The 24900-nt window shown below is 37.5% G+C and overlaps 2 protein-coding genes across 6 annotated transcripts in view; one reads left to right on the top strand and one right to left on the bottom strand.

The window, feature by feature from the left end:
* LOC121320632 (retinoic acid-induced protein 2-like) overlaps positions 1-7607 on the top strand; it is a 30314-nt gene extending 22707 nt beyond the window's left edge. The window contains exon 2 of the mRNA XM_041259139.1: positions 292-7607. Within this exon, the coding sequence (XP_041115073.1) occupies positions 390-2054 (1665 nt within the window). The 5' untranslated portion in view covers positions 292-389 and the 3' untranslated portion in view covers positions 2055-7607. The remainder of the gene's footprint in view (positions 1-291) is intronic.
* Positions 7608-7700: 93 nt separating this feature from the next.
* scml2 (Scm polycomb group protein like 2) overlaps positions 7701-24900 on the bottom strand; it is a 60116-nt gene continuing 42916 nt past the window's right edge. For 3 of the 5 annotated variants that reach the window (XM_041259134.1, XM_041259136.1, XM_041259138.1), the window contains 8 exons: positions 19133-19416; positions 18726-18861; positions 13496-13699; positions 12567-12749; positions 11946-12071; positions 10503-10793; positions 8750-8913; positions 7701-7891 (listed from right to left, as the gene is read on the bottom strand). In XM_041259134.1, the coding sequence (XP_041115068.1) occupies positions 7766-7891; positions 8750-8913; positions 10503-10793; positions 11946-12071; positions 12567-12749; positions 13496-13699; positions 18726-18861; positions 19133-19416 (1514 nt within the window). In that variant the 3' untranslated portion in view covers positions 7701-7765. The remainder of the gene's footprint in view (positions 7892-8749; positions 8914-10502; positions 10794-11945; positions 12072-12566; positions 12750-13495; positions 13700-18725; positions 18862-19132; positions 19417-24900) is intronic. The other 2 variants (XM_041259135.1, XM_041259137.1) reach the window with 2 other exon arrangements.

The following is a 24900-nucleotide window of genomic DNA, read 5'->3' as shown; positions in this document are numbered from 1 at the left end:
ATTTTCTAGGTTTGTATGTGTCTATCCCCCCCCCCCCCCCCCCCCCCCCCCCCCCCCCCCCCCATACCATCCTCTGTCTTTTGTGCAGCAACTATCTTGCAGAACTGCAAATATATTTATTGGTAATATATTCTATGGGATATACTCAATCGCCAGAACCCTTAACCATTTACCATCAAACATTTAATGCCACAGTAACTAGTCTTGATGCAAAGTGACACACTAGAGGCTACAGTATATCAGAGGACAGTGTTTTAATTGCTGAGTGATTCAATCTTCTCTTTTTTTTAGCCTCTAAAGCCAGACTGGAGACCATGAGAGCTAAGTGATCGCAAACTAAAGCGGATAGGTGAAAGCTCAGGGTTGGAAAGGAAGGAACATCCAGTCAAATGGAGAATCTCTACAAGGATGCTCAGGCCAGCCTGCCCCTGGACATGGCCAGCTCCCCGACTGCAGTTAGCACCGCCAGTGGCAAGCTTGAAAATGGAATGACCCAGCTCATCACAGCCGAGGCCTGGAACATTAACCCCACAGGCATGATGAAGAAACCCCTGTCCCCGCTTGTGGCGGTGCCAGCTCCTCCCATGGTGACCCCTTCAGTTGAATCTCCCACTGGGGTGGCTCTGAAAGTTGCTGCTACTGTCCTCCAACCCATCTGCCTTGGAGAAAGTCCAGTGATGCTGCCCATTCACCTGCAGGTAGCAGGAAGCGCCACTCCTCAAATGAACCCTGCTGGCAACACTCCTTACGTCATGACTAGTCAAGGGCCCATTCCACTGCCACTTGTTCTGGAGCAGCATGTGTTTCAGCACTTGAACTCTCCCATGTTGTCTCAGGGCCCTTCTTGTCCCACAATATCCTTACAAAACAATGTCTTGTGTCAGAACTCTTCCCTCTCTTTCAGCCATGCACCCCCACTGGACCAGAAGTCTTCTACCCAAGCACAAGAGCCTGGGATCCTGCCTTTATTCCAGAATCCAGGCTTTGCCACCATTCTCCAGGATCTGTTCCCCTCTCAGAGCAACTTAGGTCCATCAGTTTGCCATTCTGCCAGCTCGGCTCCCACAGACAATTTCTCTTCAAACTTTTTCCCACCACCGCCTAGCCAGACGTATAGTTCCCCCCTGTCCCCACTGGTGCCCCCTCCCACCCTCCTCGTCCCCTATCCTGTCATCGTTCCCCTTCCAGTTCCCATTCCTATTCCCATCCCAATTCCGGTCCCACAGAGCACCGAATCTAAGGGATTCATAGACTCACCTAAATCGGTCTGCACTTTGACCAAAAGCACCCAAACTCCTGCTAAAGAAGCTTTGAGCCCCCAGCACATGCAAACCAGTGTTGTTACACACATAAGTCAGCTAGCAGTCTCTACAACGCTACCACCCAATGATGGGGAAGCACTCGATCTCTCCATCAAAGTCCTGCCTTTGCCAACAAAACAGGAAATTCCTTACCAGCAAGACAGTGTCCTGGATCTCTCAATGAGTCGTGTCAGGAAACAGGGTGTACCCATGTCTCATTCGGACACCAGCAAAGACCCTCTCATATCTTTGGTAGAGCGCCCAACTCGCTCTGGTGATGAATCATCCAGTGCTGCATTCACTTTAGATGTCCCACAGCTAAACGAGGGTTTTCAGAAAGTGACTTCATTTGAGTTTAGCAAACAGCACAAGTGGCTGGTGGACCCCAACAGTAACAGACCTGGCTGTGACCCCAAATGCGGTGGAAGCAACATAGAAATTGTCAGCACGTCCCAGACAGCCAAGGTCATTGTAGCGGTCAAAGATGCTGTTCCCGCTATATTCTGTGGGAAGATCAAAGGCCTGTCTGGGGTGTCCACCAAGAACTTTTCTTTCAAACGAGACAGTGCTCAGGAGGCCATGCTGCAGCAGTGTTACGACGCCAAGACCCAAGCCGAGCAGCGAGACGGCAACGACCCTCTGAAAAAACCTCTGAAAAACAGGGGCATCAAATTAAAGAAAATAAACTCACAGGAGATACATATCCTTCCTATTAAAAAGCAGCGCTTGGCTGCATTTTTCCCAAGGAAATGAGGCACCTAGTGCTTGGGTAAATTTAGTTGGTGTTGCTTTGATAACGGGTTATATCCTGTTCATGAATATTAGTAAACAAAAAAATATGTAAGAAATATCCCTGAGTCAGGACACAGTCCTGTAATTGTTATTAAGATATCCACGGAAAAACCTGTGGTTGCTAAGCTATTTGATTCAAAGAACAACTCATAATCAAACTGTGGCCTTGAGTGTACCTAACCCACTGTATCCTAAACACTAAAACTGTAGGAGCAAAAATATTGATGTATCATGAATATTCTGTTTCACAAATACATCATGAGTATGTATTGCCACAATTGACCCTACTAATATTATCTGCTCCACACACACTTTTATTCTCTAGTTCCTAGTCTTTTAATATTCATGAAGGAGGAAGACCAGTTGTAAGAGTGACGTATCTGGTTTCTATGATAAGTGACAAAAACATTTCGAATGAATAGGGGTGTGCCGATATTCGTATTTTCAGAGTAATAACCTTTGAGAAATTAAAGTTGTTAGGTACTGATTCAATGGATTGAAACATGTTAATTACTCAACACACAAAACAATTTGATCCCTTGGTTTCCTTTGTTTGCACAATTAATGAATACCAATCAATAACAATCTGGCAATGGTATGTAATTTTTAAGCGATTATTTCACTTCCCTTTTTTTTTTATCCCGGTTCACCGCTGCAACCCCCCCCCGGCGACAAAGGAAATGGAGGCTGAAACACGGTTCCTCCGAAACACGCTCCTGTCAATCCGTAATTCTTCACACTGCGGATCCACAGCGAAGCCACCAGACTATAGCACTGGAGGACAGCACAGATCTGATAGGGCGCCTGCGGGTCTGCAGTGGAGCCAATCAACCACAGAGGCCGCTGGTGTACAGTGAACCATAGATTCCCCTACCGACCTAAGCCCTCCCTACCTGGGCGGTGCTTGGCCAGTTGTGCGCCGCCCCCTGGGAACCCCTGGTCACGGTCGGCAGTGACATAGCCTAGATTCGAACCTGCGATCTCCAGGCTATAGGGCGTATCCTCCACTCACCTTTTTTGAATGAAATCATTTTTATTTCACTTTCCTTAGAAATGCATCATCTCTGCAGTGAATTGTGAGATTGCAGTCCTAGGCAAGATGTAATCTCTGATTAAATTCAACAAAGAAGTACATATCCCAGTTTCCACAGCAGTAGCTCGAGTTTAGGTTAAGGAGTGGTCATATTTATGTGACGACTCAGTTGCTCTTGCTAAGTTTGCAAGATATTTTATAACAACTATATATAAAAATAAAGATTATTATTATTACATTTTCATTGTCAGTTTGTGGCCTTGGTTCAGCAGAAACAATATCAGCACCCAAGATGAAATTATCTTACATCCGGCTTTTAAAAAACTTACAGGTAGTCTTGGACTACTTTACCTAAAATAACATTAGTTAGTCCAAAATTAGCGATAAGCAGGGTCCATGAAACCAACCATCAATGTTTAAGTTAATTGCCATCGATTAGTACTCAGCTGTAGAAAAGATGAAGTGATGAAAAGTCAGCTTTTCTTGTTTTGAAATCAATACATTAATAAATGGATTTATTTAATACCTGCAGACAAATTCTTCTTAAAGGCAATTGCTCAGAAAATATTAGTATCCCATAAGTGGTTGAAATTAATGACATTTTTGCTTTAGGCTTTTGACACAATTTGGGTATGTTTTTTTTTTTTTTTTTTTTTTTCAGTTTATGAGATGACCCAAGTGTATTTTGTTTCACAAGCTCTATTTATAGCTCATTTTGCAAATTACATTGTCTTGTCAGTGGGAGTATGGTAGTGTCTCTGTGTGTGTGTATGGATGTTACTGTGCTATTGGTTTAGGCTGATAAAGATTAGGTTCTCTCAATATTATTAAAGTTATTTGAATGTCTATATGTGGTAAGGGACCATGTCTCAATTGCTACTTGAAAAATAAGCAGAGACTACCCCGTCTCACCAGAAGGTCACGCTGTAAGGCAGTGGGCTTTTAACAAGGCATATAAAAGGGTGGGTACAAATAGTATTAGAAAACATGTGCCATAAATGCTAAATGTTCATAAAATTTAAGCGCTTTTAACTGGTTACAGGCACAATGAGGTTAGCAAGCCAAATGTTTATTTTAGAAAACTTTTTGGAATAAAATACATTCAATAACATTTAAAAAGATGCTAAAGATTTCATGTACAGAGCAGATGCATGATGCTTCCAATTTAATTGCAGTTTACTTAAATAATAAATTGTAATTTAACATGTTATGGAGAGGAACTTTTGACTTCAGTACCAATTACTGTGTCTGTATTTGCCATGCTCTGCTGTATTGGGTCCACAGGGCCTACAGTAATAAAGAAGACACACCCAGGACGGATGGAATCTCTAGATCTATAATATAGTTTGCCAGCTGTAATATTTATTATACTTGTGATTGAAGCACACATAGTAAAAATTGTCTCAATAAAATGGAAATTGAAGTATTACATTTAGTCGAGACATGTATTTATTTAGCAGACGTGAAGTATTGAATCTACTCTTCCTTATCTCAGACTGCAGTGGATACTGTCCAGAGGTTTCCTGTCCCTCTTGCTTTGCAATCCACTGAGCCCTGATCATTTTTCAGTGGATTATTCCTGTGAGTACCCCATATTGTAGTGTGCTGTGAAAGGTAGTGCCACAACTGCAAAGGAACACATATGATGCACATTTGCTTTTCTTTGCAATTCACTTTTGTATAAAACACATATGCCAATAGTTTACATTAAATGAAAGTTTTATGTGAGGTTAATTTAACAGCATAAAACTAGAAAAAAAAAATAAAAATACTGCTCTAACTGAATACTGAATCTAACCCAAGGATGAAATAATTGTAATTGTTGTTCTGCTATCCATACAGAGCCTAAAAAATATTGTGCAATTGTGCATTAAATGTATGATCTTTATCTATGTTAGTTTTTTTTTTTTAAAGCCTCTATTAAGGATAGCAGCATTATAATTCAAATTTCATCCTAGGGCATGTGGTTTCGTTCAAATTTTTCACCATTACAGTTGTTTTATTTTTCAAAATGACTTTTTGCACTTTCTGTTTTTGATTTCAACCAAGGGTGGCACTATCTTATAATTGTGAAACGGCTTATTATTACTTTTGTGTGTAAATAACTTTAAATGTTTGCAAAACTCTGCATACATATATGTATACGTACATCTTGCTTTGTATTTAAGGACGCACATGGGATGAAGAGTACAGTACGTCAGTGATAGATTGCTATTTTTAAAAAGGTACAGTTATTGTTCACATGACTAGGTGAACTGTTCCTGTTTTATGTACTGTAAGAAGCAAAGATTTTGTATGCAATGATATCTGAGTAATGATATTTTATACTAGGACCGGGATGGGTTTTTTTTTTTTAAACAATTCAGCGGGATGAGGTACATGAAAGAAGAAAATAAAAAGTTCTGCAGTAATGTGTGTGTGTGTGTGTTTTCATATACAGTACTGGAAAATAACGTTTAATCTGTTTTCTTAAGGGTCATTGCAGGAGTGTCAAACAAATTCCTTGATCAATATTTGCTTCACAACGTAACCCCTTTATTATGGCAGGAGGAAAACATTGCCAAGGTACTTATGAAATTTAGGTGCAACAATTAAAATATGACAAATATTCTTAGAAGGTACAGAGAGCCAGGAAATATACAAGGAACAGCCACCATTTATTTTATTTTTTTTTATAAAAATACATGATGTGAACTGGAGACAAAATATTTTCATTATTCTGACAAATCTTTTTAGATAAGAATGTATGCATGTAGCAGATCTATAATACAACAGTTATTCCAGTATTTAGAGTTAATAATGATGCATATAAAACATGACACATATATATATATATATATATATATAAACATATGGCACAATAAAACAGTAAAATCTTCACAATAAAGTTGACGGGTCAACAGAATGTAGTTGAATTTAGAAGATCCGATTACGTTCCAACAAAAGATCGAATTCTTCTCTACTAATCAAGATCTACTTAAACCTGAGGAATATTAAAATTAAGAAAGGCAATCTGTCATGTAGCTTTAAGTAATCGCTTTTACTTTTTAAACTAAAAACATCTCTGTATAAAAAGGCAGTAAAAAATCTTTACCACATTTTTTTTTTTTTAAAAGGACTTGTTCCAATTCTCTAGAATAGCATTTTACAATTAAAGGGTTACTTTGAAATATCTTTTTCTACAAAAAAAATGTACATTCTTGTCCCTGAAGTTTATAATTGAATCCATTAAAAAAAACTACAAAAAAAACAAGGCTTGGTAATAGAACCTGGAATTTCTCTAGTCACAGGCTGAGACAGTAAAAGGATACTACCAAAGCTATCACAGCTTAAAGTGGGGGCAGGGGCATAAACAACAACAAAAAAAAGATATAGCACAAAAAGATGTAGCACCAGTACATGGACGTTAAAACAAATCTGATATCCTGAAATGTATTCTTTAAGAACAAAATGTAAAAAATTAAGTAAAAACACAAGCCCTATTCATACAGCTGTTTAACATGGTCTGTTTCAATAAATAAAAAAAGTTGGAGCAAGCATGGGGTTTATGTATTGCAAACCTTCAGTTCATAATTGTTTAATTTCAGTGACAGCCCTTCTGATTAAACCAGGTCAAAGAAATCTGGAGGTTGGAGAGAGAGAGAGAGATAAGAACATAAGGGGTGCTTGACAGGATAAAGTGCATAGAGGGTTTAGTTTTTGCATAAGGAGGGTAAATCGATTAAGAGACAGAAATTGCCTCAACAGGGGGTTTTGGCAATGCAAACAGCTTGAACCATATTATTGACATGTTTTTTATTATTGATTCTTTTGTAAAAACAGCTGCATAAACAAGCCTTTATCTGCTGATCCTTAAATTATGTAGAGGTTTGGTATTTACATCCGAATACAGTCAAATAACTGACTTGTTAAAACAACTAATTTTGTATGTAATATTTGTTTTTTGTACATAGCTAACTATGCAAACTACAGGACATAGAAATATTTTTAAACCAAAAGAAAAAGCAGTTAAGGTATTATACAATATGTGACCTGTCATATATGTCAAATAATACAAAAACAAAAAAACTCCAGTCATTTTTCAAACCTTAAATACAATAAAATGTCAATAGTCATTGTCTTGCCATGTGTGGTAGAATCACGCAAACAATCCTGTCTGTGTAGAAAAGGATCCATCTGTGTGGGTCATACGCAATTCTCTTGTAAGAATCACATGAATCAAACATATATGCAATGTAAACACAAGACAGAATTATCCTTTGGGATTCAGCTGAATTGATACTGATACAACATGAAAAAGCAATTCATTTTTTTCTTTTTTTGCGCAATGATAAAAACTTTTTTTTTGTTATTTTAACAAAGGTACTGTGGTCTCTGCAATATAAATAACGTCTCACAAAGGTTCTTCATCATTAAACGTGAGACAGTGCCAGAGTTCAGTATGTTGCTTTGTTTTGTTGCGTTTGCTTATTGACACGTATCCCTCTATGACACAGCGCTAGTGTCGTTTCGCTTCTTTTTGTTTTTTTTGCAAGGAGGATCAGAATGGTAAAGTTCAGTCCATCGTTGCTTGATTTTTATGTTGGTATAGAAGAACTGGATGGGCAGTCATCTGTGGAAATACCTCAGCATTAAGCTGCTAGTACTTGCTTTGTTTCAGCCTTTCGATGTGGTAGCAGAGCTTGAGAGCCGGGCCCAACTTCAATCCCATGTATTTCATTATCATATCACTCCTCAGCAACATCAAAGCCTTCCCATCGATTTCCTGTGAAAACAAGAACATGAATTCTTTACATCTCTGCATGCAGTTTCATTTAATATAGATGCCAAGTACCATGAAAAACAAAGTCCATGATGTATATCAACATGTTCACTTGTGTTTTGTTTTCGTCAAAGTAAAAATACTGTTCTTCACTTACTTAGCAACGAATCTTGGATGGAAAAGTGTTACATACAATCCAAATTCCTACATGCTTACAAAACAGTTGCAGACAAAAGGTTTGCCATTTAATAATGTCTCATCAATCTGTTGTCAACTGATCACCAATGAATGTAATGGACAGTAGTAATTGTAATCATTGGCATGAGTTGATACAGTGCCTTGTGACTCTGCCTGGTCTGTGTAAATATGCCAGCCTAAGATGGAAAACATTTGACGGGTAGGATCTGGAGCACTGACTGAAGAACAAAGTAACTCCATTTCTGCAAGAGCGCAAGTACTCTTTACTGTATCTACCCCAATACTGTTTCTTTATACTGAACCAGTTCTATTGCACTGTACTTCACTGTTCACATTTGCAACAACGCAACATTAATTTACTGATTCAAGAAAAATTATCTTTCAAAGTTTTAAATTGTGAAAGCGCTTCAAATATTTAAAAATCGATCAAAAAACATTTGAGATGACCTGAAAATTGCATAACTGCATAGTGCTTGGCTGAACTGGACAAATCACTATATTTGAGATTGAAACTGGTTAAAATGGTAATATAGTATCACTGAGCAAAGCTGAAATTGAAGTGACATCAATTCTCAGTTCAGAATGAATGCATTCCCAAATGGGTCTCTGAAAATGATCACCAGAGCACAGAATCAGTGTGAATGCAATGTGAAGGGGACTCACATGTTTTTTGAAGAGCTCCGCGTGTGGAGCCAGGGCCTGGGGGTCTGCGTCTCTCACAAACTGCATCACTTCATCTATAGACCAGATCGAGGGGTTCTTGTTGGGCACTCTGGGGGTCTCTCTGTCAGTCAGCTGAAGATCAGGACCCGTCGTGGAACTAGCAGCTGCACAAAACATCCCATCGTTACACAGAACCCAACCGTCCAGCTTGTAATATGTATATAACTATTAAAAAATGCCTGATCGTCTCAACTATATTGCCTAAAAAAATAGCAGTGTTTTCTGAAAATTATTAGCACTACAGCTTCATGAGCTGTAGCAGAGCTACAATATAATTTATTAATTCCTACTACTATTTGCAGAAGCATGCTTTTTCAGGAGAGTGACTTACTGCCAAGACAGACAGGGAAGCCTTTGTCTCTAGAGCTTAAACTACATTTTAGAATTGTAATCCAAATACAGAGCTTTCTGAGGATGTGGAATGTACGGTACAGGTACAAACAACACACAATCTTGACACTTACACAGTGGCCATTGTTATGGGCGTGGGAGGATTGATTTTGATTGTTTCTGATGACTTTTAATTATTATATGATTTAGTCTATTTATGTTTGCTGCAGCCTTTTGGTCAAACATTGCAATTTCAGTGTTTCAAGGAAAGATAGCTTCTGAAAGTTGAATTTGCATTCCTTCTTTGTTCATTTTTTAGTAGTAATGAAGCAGCCTCACTAACCAGATTAGATGTTCTACTGGACAGTGAACTGGAGATGAACATTTCTAATAAACAAACCCAGGTAACAGTTGTATGAAAAAGGTATGCTTTAGATTTTCTATCAAGTTTAAACACTGGAAATTGCCCTTTGAATTCTAAAATGGTCTGATATAACCCCCCAAACGTAGAAACAACTGCTGTTTATAGTTTCATCGCTTTGTGACTTCATGTAATACCTGATCAATTTTAAAAGCCACTGATAGCAAGGTGAGGGTTATGGCATACAAACATCAAGCAATTTGTAGTTTCTAAGATACTGCACTCACTGCTGCAGGACCTTATTTACTTTTGTTCCAAAAGTATCTATGGCAGCAGACCCATTTGAAAAATGTCAAGGGCCATCTGGAAGTGTTTAACTCTGTTCTCACTGATAGTGGTTGCTCTGGGACAACAAACACTTTTAAAGTGTATATTCAGCCATGAGAGTAGCCAATATGTTGCTACTTTTAACTTCATAACGGCACGAATCATCGCACTACAGCTGTGCAGACAAGAACCTTTTTAGTATCTGAGTACGCAGAGTACAATATTGACCACACTGGAAATATTAAAAAAGTTAGTGCATCCAACACTTAAATCTCTGTTCAGGTCTAACTGTCTACAACAAAACCAAATTTACATCCAGAGAATGTAAATGTTTAATTAGAAGAGTATTCAGCACTGAGAAAGGCACACAGAAAGCAATACTGAATACATCAATGTCATTATATGTCCAAAAGCACGCATTGCAGTGGAAATAAAACAACACTGCAGCATAAAAGCAACACTAACTAGAAATATTTGAAATCTATTGTTTCCCAAGATAGAAAAGCCCCAAATGCCACTTGGACTTGAAGAACAGACCAGCACTGATCAAATCTGGTAGTAAAGCTGGTTTCACCTGGTCATGCCGAGTCAACAGACTGTAATGCTGCTTATGTCGGTTTACACTACATATAAATACATTACTGAAGTATACTGATTGTGGAGCTCAGTCCATACCTTCTACTCTCCTCTGCATGCGGCTGATATTGACCTCGTGATAGCTGGTGCTACCCCCCGCAGGATTCGAGGAGATCCTGCGGAGGGGCGGGGTGGGGGCGGAGCTGGAGGCGGCACCCACAGGCAGATGAGAGCTGCGGTAATAGGGTGAGCTGCCCTGGGGCCTGTACTCTGCCGGGTTTCTAAGGGCAGGAGAGCGAGGATTCATGGAGTTGGAGGCGGAGTCCATGGACTCTTCAGAAAAGCGATGCTCCTTCAGCAGCCCACTCTCATCATGCGGCAACGTCTCTGCTAAACACGAAGAGCGGTTTATCAATAGAGATGCAACAATCAGTCGATTACAAATCGCCTGGGCCTCAAAACAAAGATTATTTAATTAACTGCCATGGTCCAATCTGGAGCACATTTCACTTGAATGTTGGTACACTAAATCTTAGCATTTCCTTGAAGAGAAAGAGTTAGAATCTACTTTAAAAATAGCATGTCTTCTTGCTTTTTAATGATAATGCTTTTTAAATTCATAAGTGATATTACTATGTTTAATAACATACACAAGCATGTTTTCAGTATTTTGTGAAGAGTGTTCACATTTATTTAGCTTCTTGCTTTTGTATACTGTAAGTGTCCTCAATGCATTACATGTCCGATATTTGATTAGGAAATCAGTTGCCAATTTCATCTCTACTCATTACTAATGTCGACTTCATCAACAGTTCTGAATCTAACATAATATAATAATAACTGCACTATCTCCTGTGTGTGTGTGCTCCTTAACTAAATTACTGAGTAAGGGAAAGTGCTTTCAAGGATGTGCTATGAATGGCAAGCCGAAGTAACCAAAGCTGCATAAGTATTAACACTGTATTAAATGATAGTTACTATAGAAAAAGCTTATATCGAGTTGATCCTCCACTGTCCTTGATAGCCTGAAAACACCTGGATATTGAATAATTACTGCATATTTCCAAACATGTTCCAATGGATGGAGGCAAAGGACTTTGGTAATGCTCATTCTTTACAGAACAACTATTGGCTGCTTTGGGAAGGAACATTTTCCGTGGCTAAAAGCAGGTGAGGCAATCTCCATCATAGACACTCCCTTCATTCAGGTGTGCTTGCGTTTGGATGACACAGCCACTATTCATGGAAGGCGTTGAACAAACACCACCACACAAAGCCTTGACATGAACCCCATAATACATGTACAGAACCATCTTGAGCTCCGGAGGGTAAAACAGAAACACAATAACAATAATGTAATTAATGAAGCCTTTAATACATCATCTCTAAGTGAAAGTTTGTTTTAAAATGAAAAGGCGTTTAACTTTTTTAAATCACTGCTATTCCGCAGATTAAATCTACGAAAAACTAAGAAAAAAAAAAACAAACAGACTCAATACATGGGCTCATGGGTATTGATGCATGTCTAGCCAAGCGTATTACCTTCTGAAGGGTGAGCCTCTGTCCTTGGGAGCTTGGGCGAGAGTGCAGCAGTGTAGGGCGGCGAGTCTTTGGAGAAACGTTTTGTCCCCCTGTTTATTGTTAAGGCTTCTGACATCTCCTCTTTTACTATGAAGTCAAGGAACAATGAGAATTGCCAATCATTTAGGTGACTCTTAGTTGACAGCATAAGAACAAATGCCACTGAAACCAGCTAACTGACTCTTCGGTTAAACAGAATTGTAAAGGGGAGTATAGGATAACTTGCAATGCAGTAACCTTGCACAAGGCAAGTAATGACAAAGGTAAGTTGGTAAAACTGCATGCAGTTCTATTGCACAAGCTGGGAAACCTGGACCATTCTAAAAAGCAGTTTAACAACATTAACACAATTTTTAAGCATAGTCTTACTATCAGGTGCCATTTGTACAGAATATAGCAGATCTGTGGCTGGAGTGAAATCTCATACTGTACGGAACCACCATCCTCACGGCGACATTAAAGAAACACCAAATAACCAAAAATATAAGTACCTGTTATGTTTTCCTTATCATAGCTTTGTCTGTTTTGGAATTTGACAGGTCATTACAGCTGCATTAAGTATAGATCTAATGCTGGATGTACCTGATTTGCTCCTCTCGAACTCAGCATGGCTGCGTGTGGCCCCCAGGTAGGGACTGAAGGGCTGACTGCTGAAGAGGTTCTCACACTGCAGGCTGTGACACAACATCTCCAGGAAGCGTAGTACAAACGACGCACTGTTCACAGAGGGCAGCTGGACCTGGTGCTTCCCGCCGTCAAACGAAGCTGTGGGCCCACAGGAGACAAGGCAGTGCTTACACTCACGCGACACAAACACAGGAATACACTTGTTTTCTTATCTATCTTTTCTGTGTTTGTATTTACAGTTGTGGGTTGGTCGAACAGGGCAAGTACGCACTGTCAGTGAATTATACATGAAGGGAGGTGTGTTTTTTTAAAAATATATTAGTTTTTATTTCATGGGTATGTTGTTGTTAATGACTCTTGTGTGCAAAGTCCAAAGACCCTTATGTTTATGTTATATGCGAGTAAAATGAATATTATTGTCAAATGTATTATTATTATTATTATTATTATTACTACTACTACTACAAGCCTGTAAAATCAGTATTTAATACTCAAACATAGGGTTTGTCATCATAAAAGAGAGCCTCAACTGGTAAAGACAAACAGATCCCACCAGCAGGGGCATGACAGATGGCTGTACGGGTCTGAGCTGGCTGGCAGCAACCCCATGTGGTTACCACCTACGAGGATGTAAGACTTACGGATTTAAAAATGGGGTTTGTGCTCAATTTGTCACTTCCCATCAAGCTTTTATTCCTGTGCAAAGATTATACCGATTTTATTCTCAAAGCAAATTCAAATTTTTTATACCTATTGTGTCAAAACAGAACTGTACACAAAGAGGTTAGAGTCACATCAGGAAAACCCATAAATATTTCATACATCACATAAAGGAACAGGCACAGGAATGGGAACAGTGTTTTTTTGTACACGAGCAGCAGTACCTGTTATGACCTCACCGCCGTGCTGTCCCGTCTTGAGGAAGTTAAAGACAATTTTGGGCTGGTAGGCACAGTCCACACAGGCCTGCACGGCCTGCTGCAGCACTATGTTGACTGGACCAGGCCCGAAGTGATCTGATAGTTGTTGGACCTGCTTCCTGTCCAGGTGTGGCCCGCAGTTCCCATGCTTGTTCACATAAACACACACTGATAGCACACACACACAGACAAAAAAAGCCATGATTACTCTTCTAGATAAGTTCATTGGTCAATAACCAGCAAGTAGTGACAGATTTGAAGGCTGCTTTAAAAATGCCATTATGTTTTTTTTTTTTGTTTTTGTTTTTCTACATGGTAAGTATGTCCAAACAGAAATGGTTTAGTTACCATTGTGGTTCAAGCCAAATTGGTAACACATGTAATTTAACTGCCTCAGTTTTAGCTTGGGGATGTCCTTTCCCATTTCAAGCCAAAATGGCTATTCCTGCAACAACTTCAAAATTGTATAAATTGTTTTTATATTTAGGTTAGTGAACATCAGAACACAAACATATGTAATGATGCGCTGAACAACAGATTCCATGGAGTCAGGACGTGATGTGTTTGTATATGGAACTGCAGTATATTTCAAACTTTCTCATTCACTGCATTTATATGAGCATAAGAATTCCGATATTTTTCGGAAAAATAATTTCGATATCAAGAGTCATCTAAACACAGTTTTTGGAAAATGTATCGTAATATTTTGAAAGTCAGTTTTCGGAAAACAGCACCTAGAAATTTTCCAACTGAATTCAGAAAAACTAGCAAAATGTATATCACGTAAACACACTTTTCGGAAAACTTATTCCGACAGCGTACTGCACATGTGCAAACTTTGACCTTCTTTCTGCACGTGGTTTTAGAAAACAGAGAAAATAATAATAAGTCTGCATGCAGCCATTTGTCTAGTTAGGGATAAAGTAATACTTTTGCTAAAGTCTGTATGTATTTGTTAAAAGCCCATACTGAAGCAGCAAATGTTTTCCAGCTTTAAAATAACATGATAATTTAAAATAATGTTTGCAAAAGAAACTGGTAATATATATATTTTTTTTAATATTAGCCACAGAAGTTTCAGTCCCAAAACGATGTTCAAGGAAAGGTTGCTATACTGATAAAATGTTACAGGAAATACTAACAGTTGATTTCATGGGGTTAAGCTAATTCTTAACTAATATTTTATCCACAGATTAATAGGACCAATTAAACAACTAAAGATTTTTACAATTTGAATCGTGCAGAATTTTTTTTATATAAAATAAAAGCAACCAATAGAAGATCTGCATTTTCTCTGCGGCAGTCCAATCATAAGTGAGTGGAAGCAGGACATAAACAATTAAAGGTCTTTAGTAGGTTTAACCAATGGGAGAGTCAACGATCTGCCCCTTATTATGCAGATGTCCTATCATGACTGAGCAGAGGAGAGACATAACTGGGACTTCAACCAATGGGAAAATTAAATAGCTGCCCTGGATTTGCAGCTGTCCAATCATTAGTGAGCAGAGGCGGGGCATAAATGTACTAGGGTAAGGGTGCAAGAATAGATTAATTTTGTGCGATTTTGCTTATTATAGAGACCGTTTGAGAATTACATTGAGAACTTTGAAGCAATATTTCAAATTGCTTTTTACAAATAATAATAATAAAAAATGTCATCGGAGACGCCACAAATACCCGAACTGACACAGGAAGGGAAGGGATATACTTGCCACTTCCAACATGAAATATCCATGTCTTACAAGTAGCTGTCAATTAAAAAAATATATACTGCTGGAACTGTCTTTTGTCCAATACCGAAAGGGTGATCTGGATCAGTACTGGCTACAGCAATCTAGGACGTCTAACAAAGTCAGCACAAAAACATGAGCGTTATCAAAGTCACTTACGAGCCACTTTTACACTCAAAACTTTTGGACAAACCCAGATTGATGTTCAACTGGATAAGCTGAAAAATAGGGATACAATACATCCCAATGTGCAAGTAAGAAAAAAATCATTGTGAGGTTCTTAAACGCTTGATTGATTTTGTTGTTTACCCTGGCAAGCAAGAACTGGCATTCAGAGGGCATGATGAAGGCACCAATTCCTCAAATAGAGGTAATTATGCGGAATTACTTTCTCTGATTTCTGACTACAACAGCATGTTAAGCAACTTGTCAAAAGCCAGTATTCTTGGGTACCTCTAACAAGATTCCAAACTGCTTAATCTCTTTGGTGCCTCTGGTTCTGCTAGATGCAGAAGTACAGGAAGCCAGCTATATGACTGGCCCAAAAGAATGGTTGTTCTGTGAAAATGTGTTACATTTACTAAAATAAAAAAAAGTAATAAAAAAAGCTTTTAAAAAAGACCAAAAATTACCACTGGGCTTTTTTTGCATTAGTTTTAGATTCTTTTGATTTTTTTTTATTACTAATATGCAGGACAGCTGCTGAAAAATCATTCCTTTTTATTAAAATGTGCACCGATTATCAGGTTGGTTTGAAAATGTATATATATATATATATATATATATATATATATATATATATATATATATATATATATATATATATATATATATTCACACACACACACACATATATAGAAAGTCTACACCCCTTTTCAAAATGTTCACCTTTTGTTGCCTTATAGCCTGGAATTAAAATGCATTAAAATAATTGTTTTTTTATTATTATTTATCTATGCATCCTACCCCACAACTTTTAAGTGAAAAAAATATTCTAGAAATTTGTAGAAAATTTATTTAAAAATAAAAACTGAAATAGCTTGGTTGGATAAGTGTCCACCCCCTCCTAAATTAGCTCAGATGTAACCAATCGCCTTCAAAATCACACACCAAGTTAAGTGGCCTCCACCTGTGTTAAACTGTAGTTATTCACATGATTTCAGGATAAATGCAGCAGTTCCTGTAGGTTCCCTCTGCTGGGTAGTACATTTCAAATTAAAGACTCAACCATGAGCACCAAGGCGCTTTCAAAAGAGCTCTGGGACAAAGTTGTTGAAAGGCACAGATCAGGGGATGGGTATAAAAAAATATCAAAGGCGCTGAATATCCCTTGGAGCACAGTTAAGACGATTATTAAGAAGAGGAAGGTGTATGACACCACCAAGACCCTGTCTAAATCAGGTTGTTCCTCCAAACTGGATGACCGAGCAAGAAGGAGACTGATCAGAGAGGCTACCAAGAGGCCTGTGGCAACTTTGTAAGAGCTACAGGCTTTTATGGCCAAGACTGGTCAAAGTGTGCATGTGACAACAATATCCCAAGCACTCCACAAATCTGGCTTGCATAGTAGGGTGGGAAGGAGGAAGCCATGACGATTCTGTAGCCATGTGGCAAAAAGTTTTGTGGTCTGACGAAACTAAAATGTAACTTTTTGACCTAAATACAAATCGTTATATTTGGCACAAACCCAGCACAGCGCATCACCCAAAGAAAACCATCCAAACTGTGAAGCATGGTGGTGGCAGTATCATGTTATGGAGACGTTTCTCATCGGCAGGGACTGGGGCACTTGTAAGGATAGAAGTGGAAAATTAATGGAGCAAAGTACAGAGAAACCTGCTGCCCTCTGCAAGAAAGCATGACAACGACCCAAAGCACACAGCCAAAGCTACAAAATGTCATTGAGTGGCCCAGTCAGAGCCCAAGCCTAAATCCAATCGAAAACTTGTGGCATGACTTGAAGATTGCTGTCCATCAACACTCCCCAAGGAACTTGACAGAGCTTGAACAGTTTTGTAAAGAAGAATGGTCAAATATCACCAAATATAGGTGTGCAAAGTTTGTAGAGACCTAGCCCAACAGACACAGCTGTAATTGCTGCCAAAGGTGCTTCCACCAAGTATTAACTCAGGGGGAGTGCAGACTTATCCAATTATGATCTTTCAGTTTTGTATTTTTAATATATATATATATATATATATATATATATATATATATATATATATATGATAATATATCTATATATATATATATATATTGTCATTTTTTTCAAAAAAAAATGTTTTCCCCTTAACAGTGTGGAGTATGGTGTGTAGAAAAAAAATCCTCATTTAACTGCATGAAACTCTGAGGCACTGACACAACAAAATGTGAAAAAAGTTCAAGGGGGTGTAGGCTTTTTATAGGCACTGTATATCAGCCTCAGTTAACTGGACTGGTCGCCAAGTCTTGGTCCCAGATTTTCTCTACATAAAATATATGCACCCTGCCTCTTAATTTTTTCATTCGTAATTCGTTATTTTTTAACGGTTTAATCGAAACCCGACACTTATTACTGGTACCAAAGTGATACAACTATGGAGACTAGGGGATAACTCAACACCATAATTTCACGTGTCTGACCTCTGACTGGAAACAGACTGTTCATTCATCTATTCAAAACTACCAACTGCAGCTGGTTACAGTATAAGTTCACAATGAGTGTAAAGCGAAAATGTAGTTCTCATTCAATTGGCTTTAAAGCTCAGGTTATTCAGGATAACAAGCTTGTCAGCAGAACTTTCAAAGCACATGTTTTTACATGTGAAACAATCGACAATGTTTGATTTCTAAAATCAACCAAGTTAATTATGCATACTGTACATTTGTTAACTTTTGCTATTTAAGCAGTCAAATTAGACAGTACAAGCCAATACCTAAAAGTATTTTTTTGGTTGAATTGTTTCATAAAAATAAAGCTGTAGTTTATTTTTTTCTTATTTCAATCAAACTGTACGAGTTATACCGAGTTTGTACGGTATAATGTAATTGATTAATACAGTTCTTTCAACTGTTTTCATAAGGACATTTAACTAAAAATAAATATTGTAAACGTCGAAGTTCTTTTACTTATATGCATGTTAATGTCATGGCTCATGTGCATCCATGAATAACTCGCCACCTCGGATAAGTCAACACTAAACGGCATCCCCGTGGGTGTCATGTTAACCAAGGTTGACTGTGTGTTTGTGTGTCTATATATATATATATATATATATATATATATATATATATATATATATATATATATAGGGGCAGCACACCTTTGCCTGATTCGTGGACAAGACATGAAAAACAACAACAGGCTACTCAAACAATACTCAGCTGCAATAATACGAAACTTGACAATGCTATAGAGCGCTCTTACTGTATAACACTGTCATTGTGCAACTTTTGCATAATGCATAACCAAATTTCAACTTTACCTGTGGATACGACAGCTGGGTTTGTATTGAGGTGATTGGGCCCATCCTTTGGTACCGGAGTGCTGTTGAATTTAGCTTCCAAAGCTGCTGCAGGAGCCGCAATTAAGATTGAGCTCTGGACTACTCTAGGCTTCCTCTGAGAAACAAAGAACATAAAATTGTCAGATGAAAAAATAAATAAAAACACCATATTTAAAGGTTACACATAAATTAACACACTCTTATTTAACAAATTTTTATATGACTCTTTTCTAGTTTATTAGAAGGCGTGTTACTAGCAAACCCAAGGCCTTTTAATTAAAAGACATCTATATTCAAAGAATACACACATCTAGAGTAGCAAACTTGTGATCCTGGAGTGTACAAGAATTTAAGCAAGCAAACATGAAGTCAAATTATTGACGTACCTTGCTCCCAGGCTTTGGGCCCTTCTTTTTGGGTTTTGGAGCGTCTGTGTTGGAGGTAGTTTTGGCTGCTGTGCTTTTCTGTTCTACTGCTGTAGCGACGGCTGCTGCTGCGGCTGCTGCTGCTTTCAGTAAGGCGATGGTTTGGCTTTTGGGCCGTCGCCCCCGGACTCCCTTCCTGACAGGCAGGGGTGGCAGGGGGGCGGCTTTCTGCAGCGACTGCATGGACCGTCTGGTGGGTTTGGAAGAGGTGGAAATGGGTGTCGGGACACTCTTTGGAATAGTGACTGAAATAAACATAATGGAATTAAACTCAATGAGATGCACATCTCAACATCGACCAGCTTTCTATTTCAACAACTGACAAGTCAAAAGAAAAAAAAGGCAACTGCCCAAGGTCACTAGCTGCTAAATTGGGGTTTTATATTCTCTCAAGACCATACACACTAACATTAATATATATATATATATATATATATATATATATATATATATATATATATATATATATATATATATATATATATATATATATATATATTCTACTAAACAACACCAAGACCTTGGCAAATAAGGGCCTTGGCAATTCTTTGCATTCCAACATCAGCATAATTCAAGCACTCATAACTCGCTTTATGTTTAATGCTAACCACAGAACAGATTTAGAAGTATCCTTTAAATGAACCACATCCAGAAGATATCTTTTTTTAAACCTTAAACTGAAATATGGACATACAAAAAAAGTCAAAACAGCAACAAGCTCCTTAGGCCACAGCAATATAATGCAGACTGGGGACTTCATACCTTGTTCTTGCTTTATAATAGTGCCATTGTGCAACTGGCATATTTCAAGGATGTGACCTTTGATCACTGCACTGCATAAAGCACTTGTTCATCTTTTTTTCTGATAGTTTACAAGAACAAAAGAGCAAGTTATTCAATGGAAAGTGAAGTATTAATTCAGGGCTGGGTGAGGGGCTTAGGAGGCGACCAGAAGATGCATGTTTGCTTGTTTACTTAAATTAGGCCTGTGCACTACAGCAAACAGAGAGAGAAGCATATAAAAAAGAAAGGATATTGCTCTACATTTAAATGACCCAAAATTCAAAATGATACAAAAAAGCAATATTTAGAACAAAATCTGCTAAAACAAAAATACTCAAACATTTAAATTAACTTAAAAAAAAAACACTAGGTCTACGACTCTCTTCTCTAATACAAACAACAAAAACAAATTTTTATCTGAAATTAGAGGATTCAATATTTAGGAATTCCCCCTTCTCTATCTCCATCTCAATGAAAAGGGCCCCTGTACTGCTAAGTGCACTTTATCCTTTTGTTTCTGGTCGCACCTCCCCCTATTCATAATGGTTACTAATGAGTTTGAAATCCCCCTCCCTTGGGGATCCCCAGGCAGAACCGTCTCTGCTAGCTCTGCACTCACGGAAACTAGCCTTTACAGTCCTGGTTGGATTATTATCTTTCCTTCGCCTTGAACCATCACAAACACTGCGCTCCTATACATAACACGCAAAAAAGAGCGCAAAGTGGCAGTTCTACAGGCACACCACTATTCTAAAAATACGTTACTAGTGTGCTGTTGCGAAACACAAACAGAAGCAGCACACGCGCATGAGCAGCACTGTTTTTCTTTTTAGAACTTCAACAAAAACGATGGAAGAGAAATAGCTTGCAGGTCGAGACGTTGCTGACCAGGATTCATGGCATAATGTGACTGGTTTTCTGAAAAGAGCTGACACTGAAAAGCATTTGAAGGGTTTGGCTGGAGTGCCAGCAAGGTATGGCAAATATTAACCTTGAAAAAACTAAATCAAGGTTGCTTATGCTACTAGAAAAAAAAATATCTGCGAGAAGCATCATCTTTCAATATACTGTACAGTATAAGAAAGATGCTGTTACAGTGCAAAACATTAAATCTCTATTTTTACTCAATCTGCTTAATTTGTTTTGTTTTAAATTTGCAATGGAACATGATGCCCATTTGTGAAAATCAAACCACCAACTGCTTCCGAAATGAACTGGTCTTGTCTAAGCAAGAGGAAAGAAGAGTGAATTTTATGAATGACCATCTTTATTATATTTAAATAAACCAAAGAAACAAAATGCTCCCCTTTTTAGCAACATTCTAGAGGACCCACAGACAGCTGTAGGTACACTGCTATATCCCGATATCTTCGCTGTAGGTCACATTGCATCTAGATGACTGAAGTACGTCTGAACTACAAGGAAATAATTAGGTACCAGGAAGCAGCTGCAACGGTTTCTCTGAAATATCTGGAAATTCCAAATTGGAATAGAAACTATAAGCAAATAACTATCAAAAAAGACCTTCAGCAGGTCCAGTGACAAAATTCCAACTGTTAAAGAGATAAGAAAATGGATCTTCAAACCAAGGCTAGCACTACTTTAAGCAAGACAAATTACGCCAAATTGTGTACCAGATTTGGTGTGCTCTTATGTTCAATGTGGGTAGGCAGTCAAACTCAGTATTTAGAGGTGAAAGGCTAGTGGATTAGCCCCCAGCGCCACCTAAAGTCCTCCATTTGCAAGCAATTTTAAATGAAAAAGCTTAAAAGATACTGAAGAGGCATATGGAGCTGATCAGGATGGCTTCATTCCCAGCCAGACCTCTTGACCTACATGTGGGCAAAAAAAATGCTTCGACTGAGATCAGCATCTTCCACAAACACCCGGCTAGTTTTCAAAACTCATTACATTCTCAAATATTTAAATTTCTCTGGATATTCTTGTTAACTTTCATTTACATCAGATGCTGCTAATATACTTTAACATATTGCAAATCACATCCATATGTTTGTAGAGTGGATTGAGTTCATTTGGCTATTGTATCACACGTCACTCTCATATTACCCAACAGGAATTCAAAACATACATCACCATCTGCAGTTCTACTAAACACCAGGCATAATGTTCAACGTTCTTTATCATTCATACTTGTTGAATTAATTAATTATAATATGTACATCACACTCACACTTATATTTAGTTAAATATTAATAACCAAAACAGACATATTAAAACATCACATCACAACAGAATTCCTGTTCATTCTCAATTTTTATATTACTGCTATTCAGTGAAACGGACAACATCCGATTACCTGATGTTTACCTGAAAAATGTTTTGGTAAACATAAAATGCTTAATATGTTGTTGGAAACATATACATTTAAAACAAAGTTATGTATAATATTTTGAAAACGAAAGCACATTTTGTGAATGGTGAATTTCATGTTTACATTTGTAAATTAGCAAACAATTAAAAAAAAGTTGCTTTACACTTATTTCATTTATGCACCCATAACATTAAAACACTGAATATTAAAAACAATCTAGAATACACATGTTTTGTGTCTATCTTTCAGAATGCACCATTAATTAACAGGTCTGTATTAATAACTAGACATCTACAGTTCACTCCATTTTACTTAACACCTCAAACTATTTGGTATGTATAGCTCTAAACTGCAGCAATTTACATTTATTTCATCTTTAAGCTGTTTTGAATAGACAGATTCTATTAAAATATTTCTAATTTCAAAGCGTTTAACATTTCTAAAATTCCCTCTATTACATACTAGCCTTTTATACGCTGGCATTATGAGAGTCTAAAACAGCTTAGATCTGCACTATTACAAAGAAAAAGATTAGGTCTCAGAGCAACAAGAACTCAATAATAAACTCCCTGCAACGGCTCTTTGCACTACAAAAAACAAACACATCTAAACATAACACACAGTACACAGTGGTTTAATTATTACCAAATAAGAACCAGCAACCACTCATGCACATAGTAAGTTTACAAATAGAAAGTTCAGATTAAAAACAAAAGAGAGCTTCCTACAGAGGCCAAACAAAGCAATTCACACACCCAGTGCAAAAAAACCCCAAAACAAATAATAATAATAAAAGCTTACTTTTGCATCAAAAAGTGTAAATATTCTCACCTTGTGGAAATTAGGATGTGTTCCTTAGCAGGGTTTCAGTGAAGCCCACTGCACTGCTCTCTAGTTTCTTACTCTAATGATTAAGCTTCTCTCTCCTTTTTTTTTAATCTAGTAGCAAACCAACAACAAAGGCCATGCTGACAGAGCAGCGCTTAAGTTAACAGTGAATGTGCAATGGGCTATTTGCATTGGAGTAAAGAAGGGGGGCGGGGGTGGGAGCACAGAGCTCATATGCAGATTATCTGAGGTCTGTATTGACAGTGCTCATCAGTCACCTGCTCTCTCTATCTCCTCCCCTGCATTCAGTGGGGAGCAATAGGTTAAAATGGGTCACAGAATCTAAAGGGAAGAGAGAGGCAAAGAGGCTCCTGGTCGTTTCCATCAGAGGGGTTTAGGTACCCCCAAGGAGCATATGCATGGTAACTAGAGCCTATTCAAGAATCCCAGAGGAACACGCTAAAAAGCAACTTCAAAAAGCAGGAAACACTATAGCATAACAGCATTTGCAGAAAGCTTCAAAAGTATGTTCAAATAACGTCTCCCTGGAGGTACGATGACTGAAAAGACACACAAAGAAAAAAAAGATTTCACTTTTAAATATAAAGCTTTTACCTGATCAGTTCTGCTAGTAAGAACACATTAATACTACTTTTTCTTTTACAATTTCTATTTTTTTGATTTGCAATATTACTTACAATATCAACCCAAACCTTCTGAGATTAAATCATGTACATTAGACAGCAACAAAAAAGAATAACTAAGAGAGTCCCTTTAATTCCCCAGCGGACTGGTACAAAATCATAATTTAAATGTATAGTCTATTTTAATTGACTCTTTTTATATCACTCTTTTTTTATACATTTTCCACAAAATACCTTCCATTTGTAGTTTTTAAAATGTTTTTTTGAAAATATCTAAAAATAACACATTTGGGGGGCTTTCTTTTTTGTATTAAATATAAAAATATTTTATAAATTATTTACTCAATTTACTTTTTTTTTTTTTTTCCTTGATACCAACAGTAAAAATTATATATTCCTATTATACCTTATAATTTGTTTTATACAGATGCATTTGAACTATGCATTGACACTAGGCATAGAATTGCAAAGTCTAAAGCTTTGAAAATAACTTCTGAATATATAATAAAAAGATGCTGAAATGGTAGTTACTTTATTTTAATAACTATAACCAGAGATTAGGTCAATCAAGCTGTCCCAAATCACTGGGCAATTCTCCACAGGTTTAGTCAGTTCAACCCCTTAGATTAACAAATTCTAATGACAGGCTGCTGAATTCCCTAATCATTTGTGATTAAAAGAACCAATCAGTAGTAAAAAGTAAAGACTTATTTATATTATGTACAAAAAACTGTGGCTCTGATAATCAATAGGCACACTTATGCAATATGTATTTCAAATGCGAATATTGTTCCAAATCTACCAAATGTAGTTGGTTTTATTTTGTCCTTATATGAGTAGAAAAGCTTAGATTGTATATAAGTATATGAGATTATGCATGATAATTAAAATTGGTGTTAACCCTACTGAGCCACACAGAACTCAGAAAGGTGTATACTGATGTGACATATCTTTGAAGTGGTACTAAAACAGATTTTAAAACATCCCTAACTTTCTTTAATAAATTGTACTTAGAAAAGCTAAAAATGTCTAGCCATTTAGTTATAGATTAAAACATTTGAAAGGATAATGTCTTCATTATGTGATGATGGACTAGGAAAGGTCTTTTTAAAAAGAGCAGTCCCCCAATATTCCTGTAATAA

The sequence above is a fragment of the Polyodon spathula genome, chromosome 9 (genome assembly GCF_017654505.1).
Source record: "Polyodon spathula isolate WHYD16114869_AA chromosome 9, ASM1765450v1, whole genome shotgun sequence".
NCBI lineage: Eukaryota > Metazoa > Chordata > Actinopteri > Acipenseriformes > Polyodontidae > Polyodon > Polyodon spathula.
The sequence above is the reverse complement of the archived record's forward strand: the minus strand, read 5'-3'. Positions and strand labels throughout refer to the sequence as shown.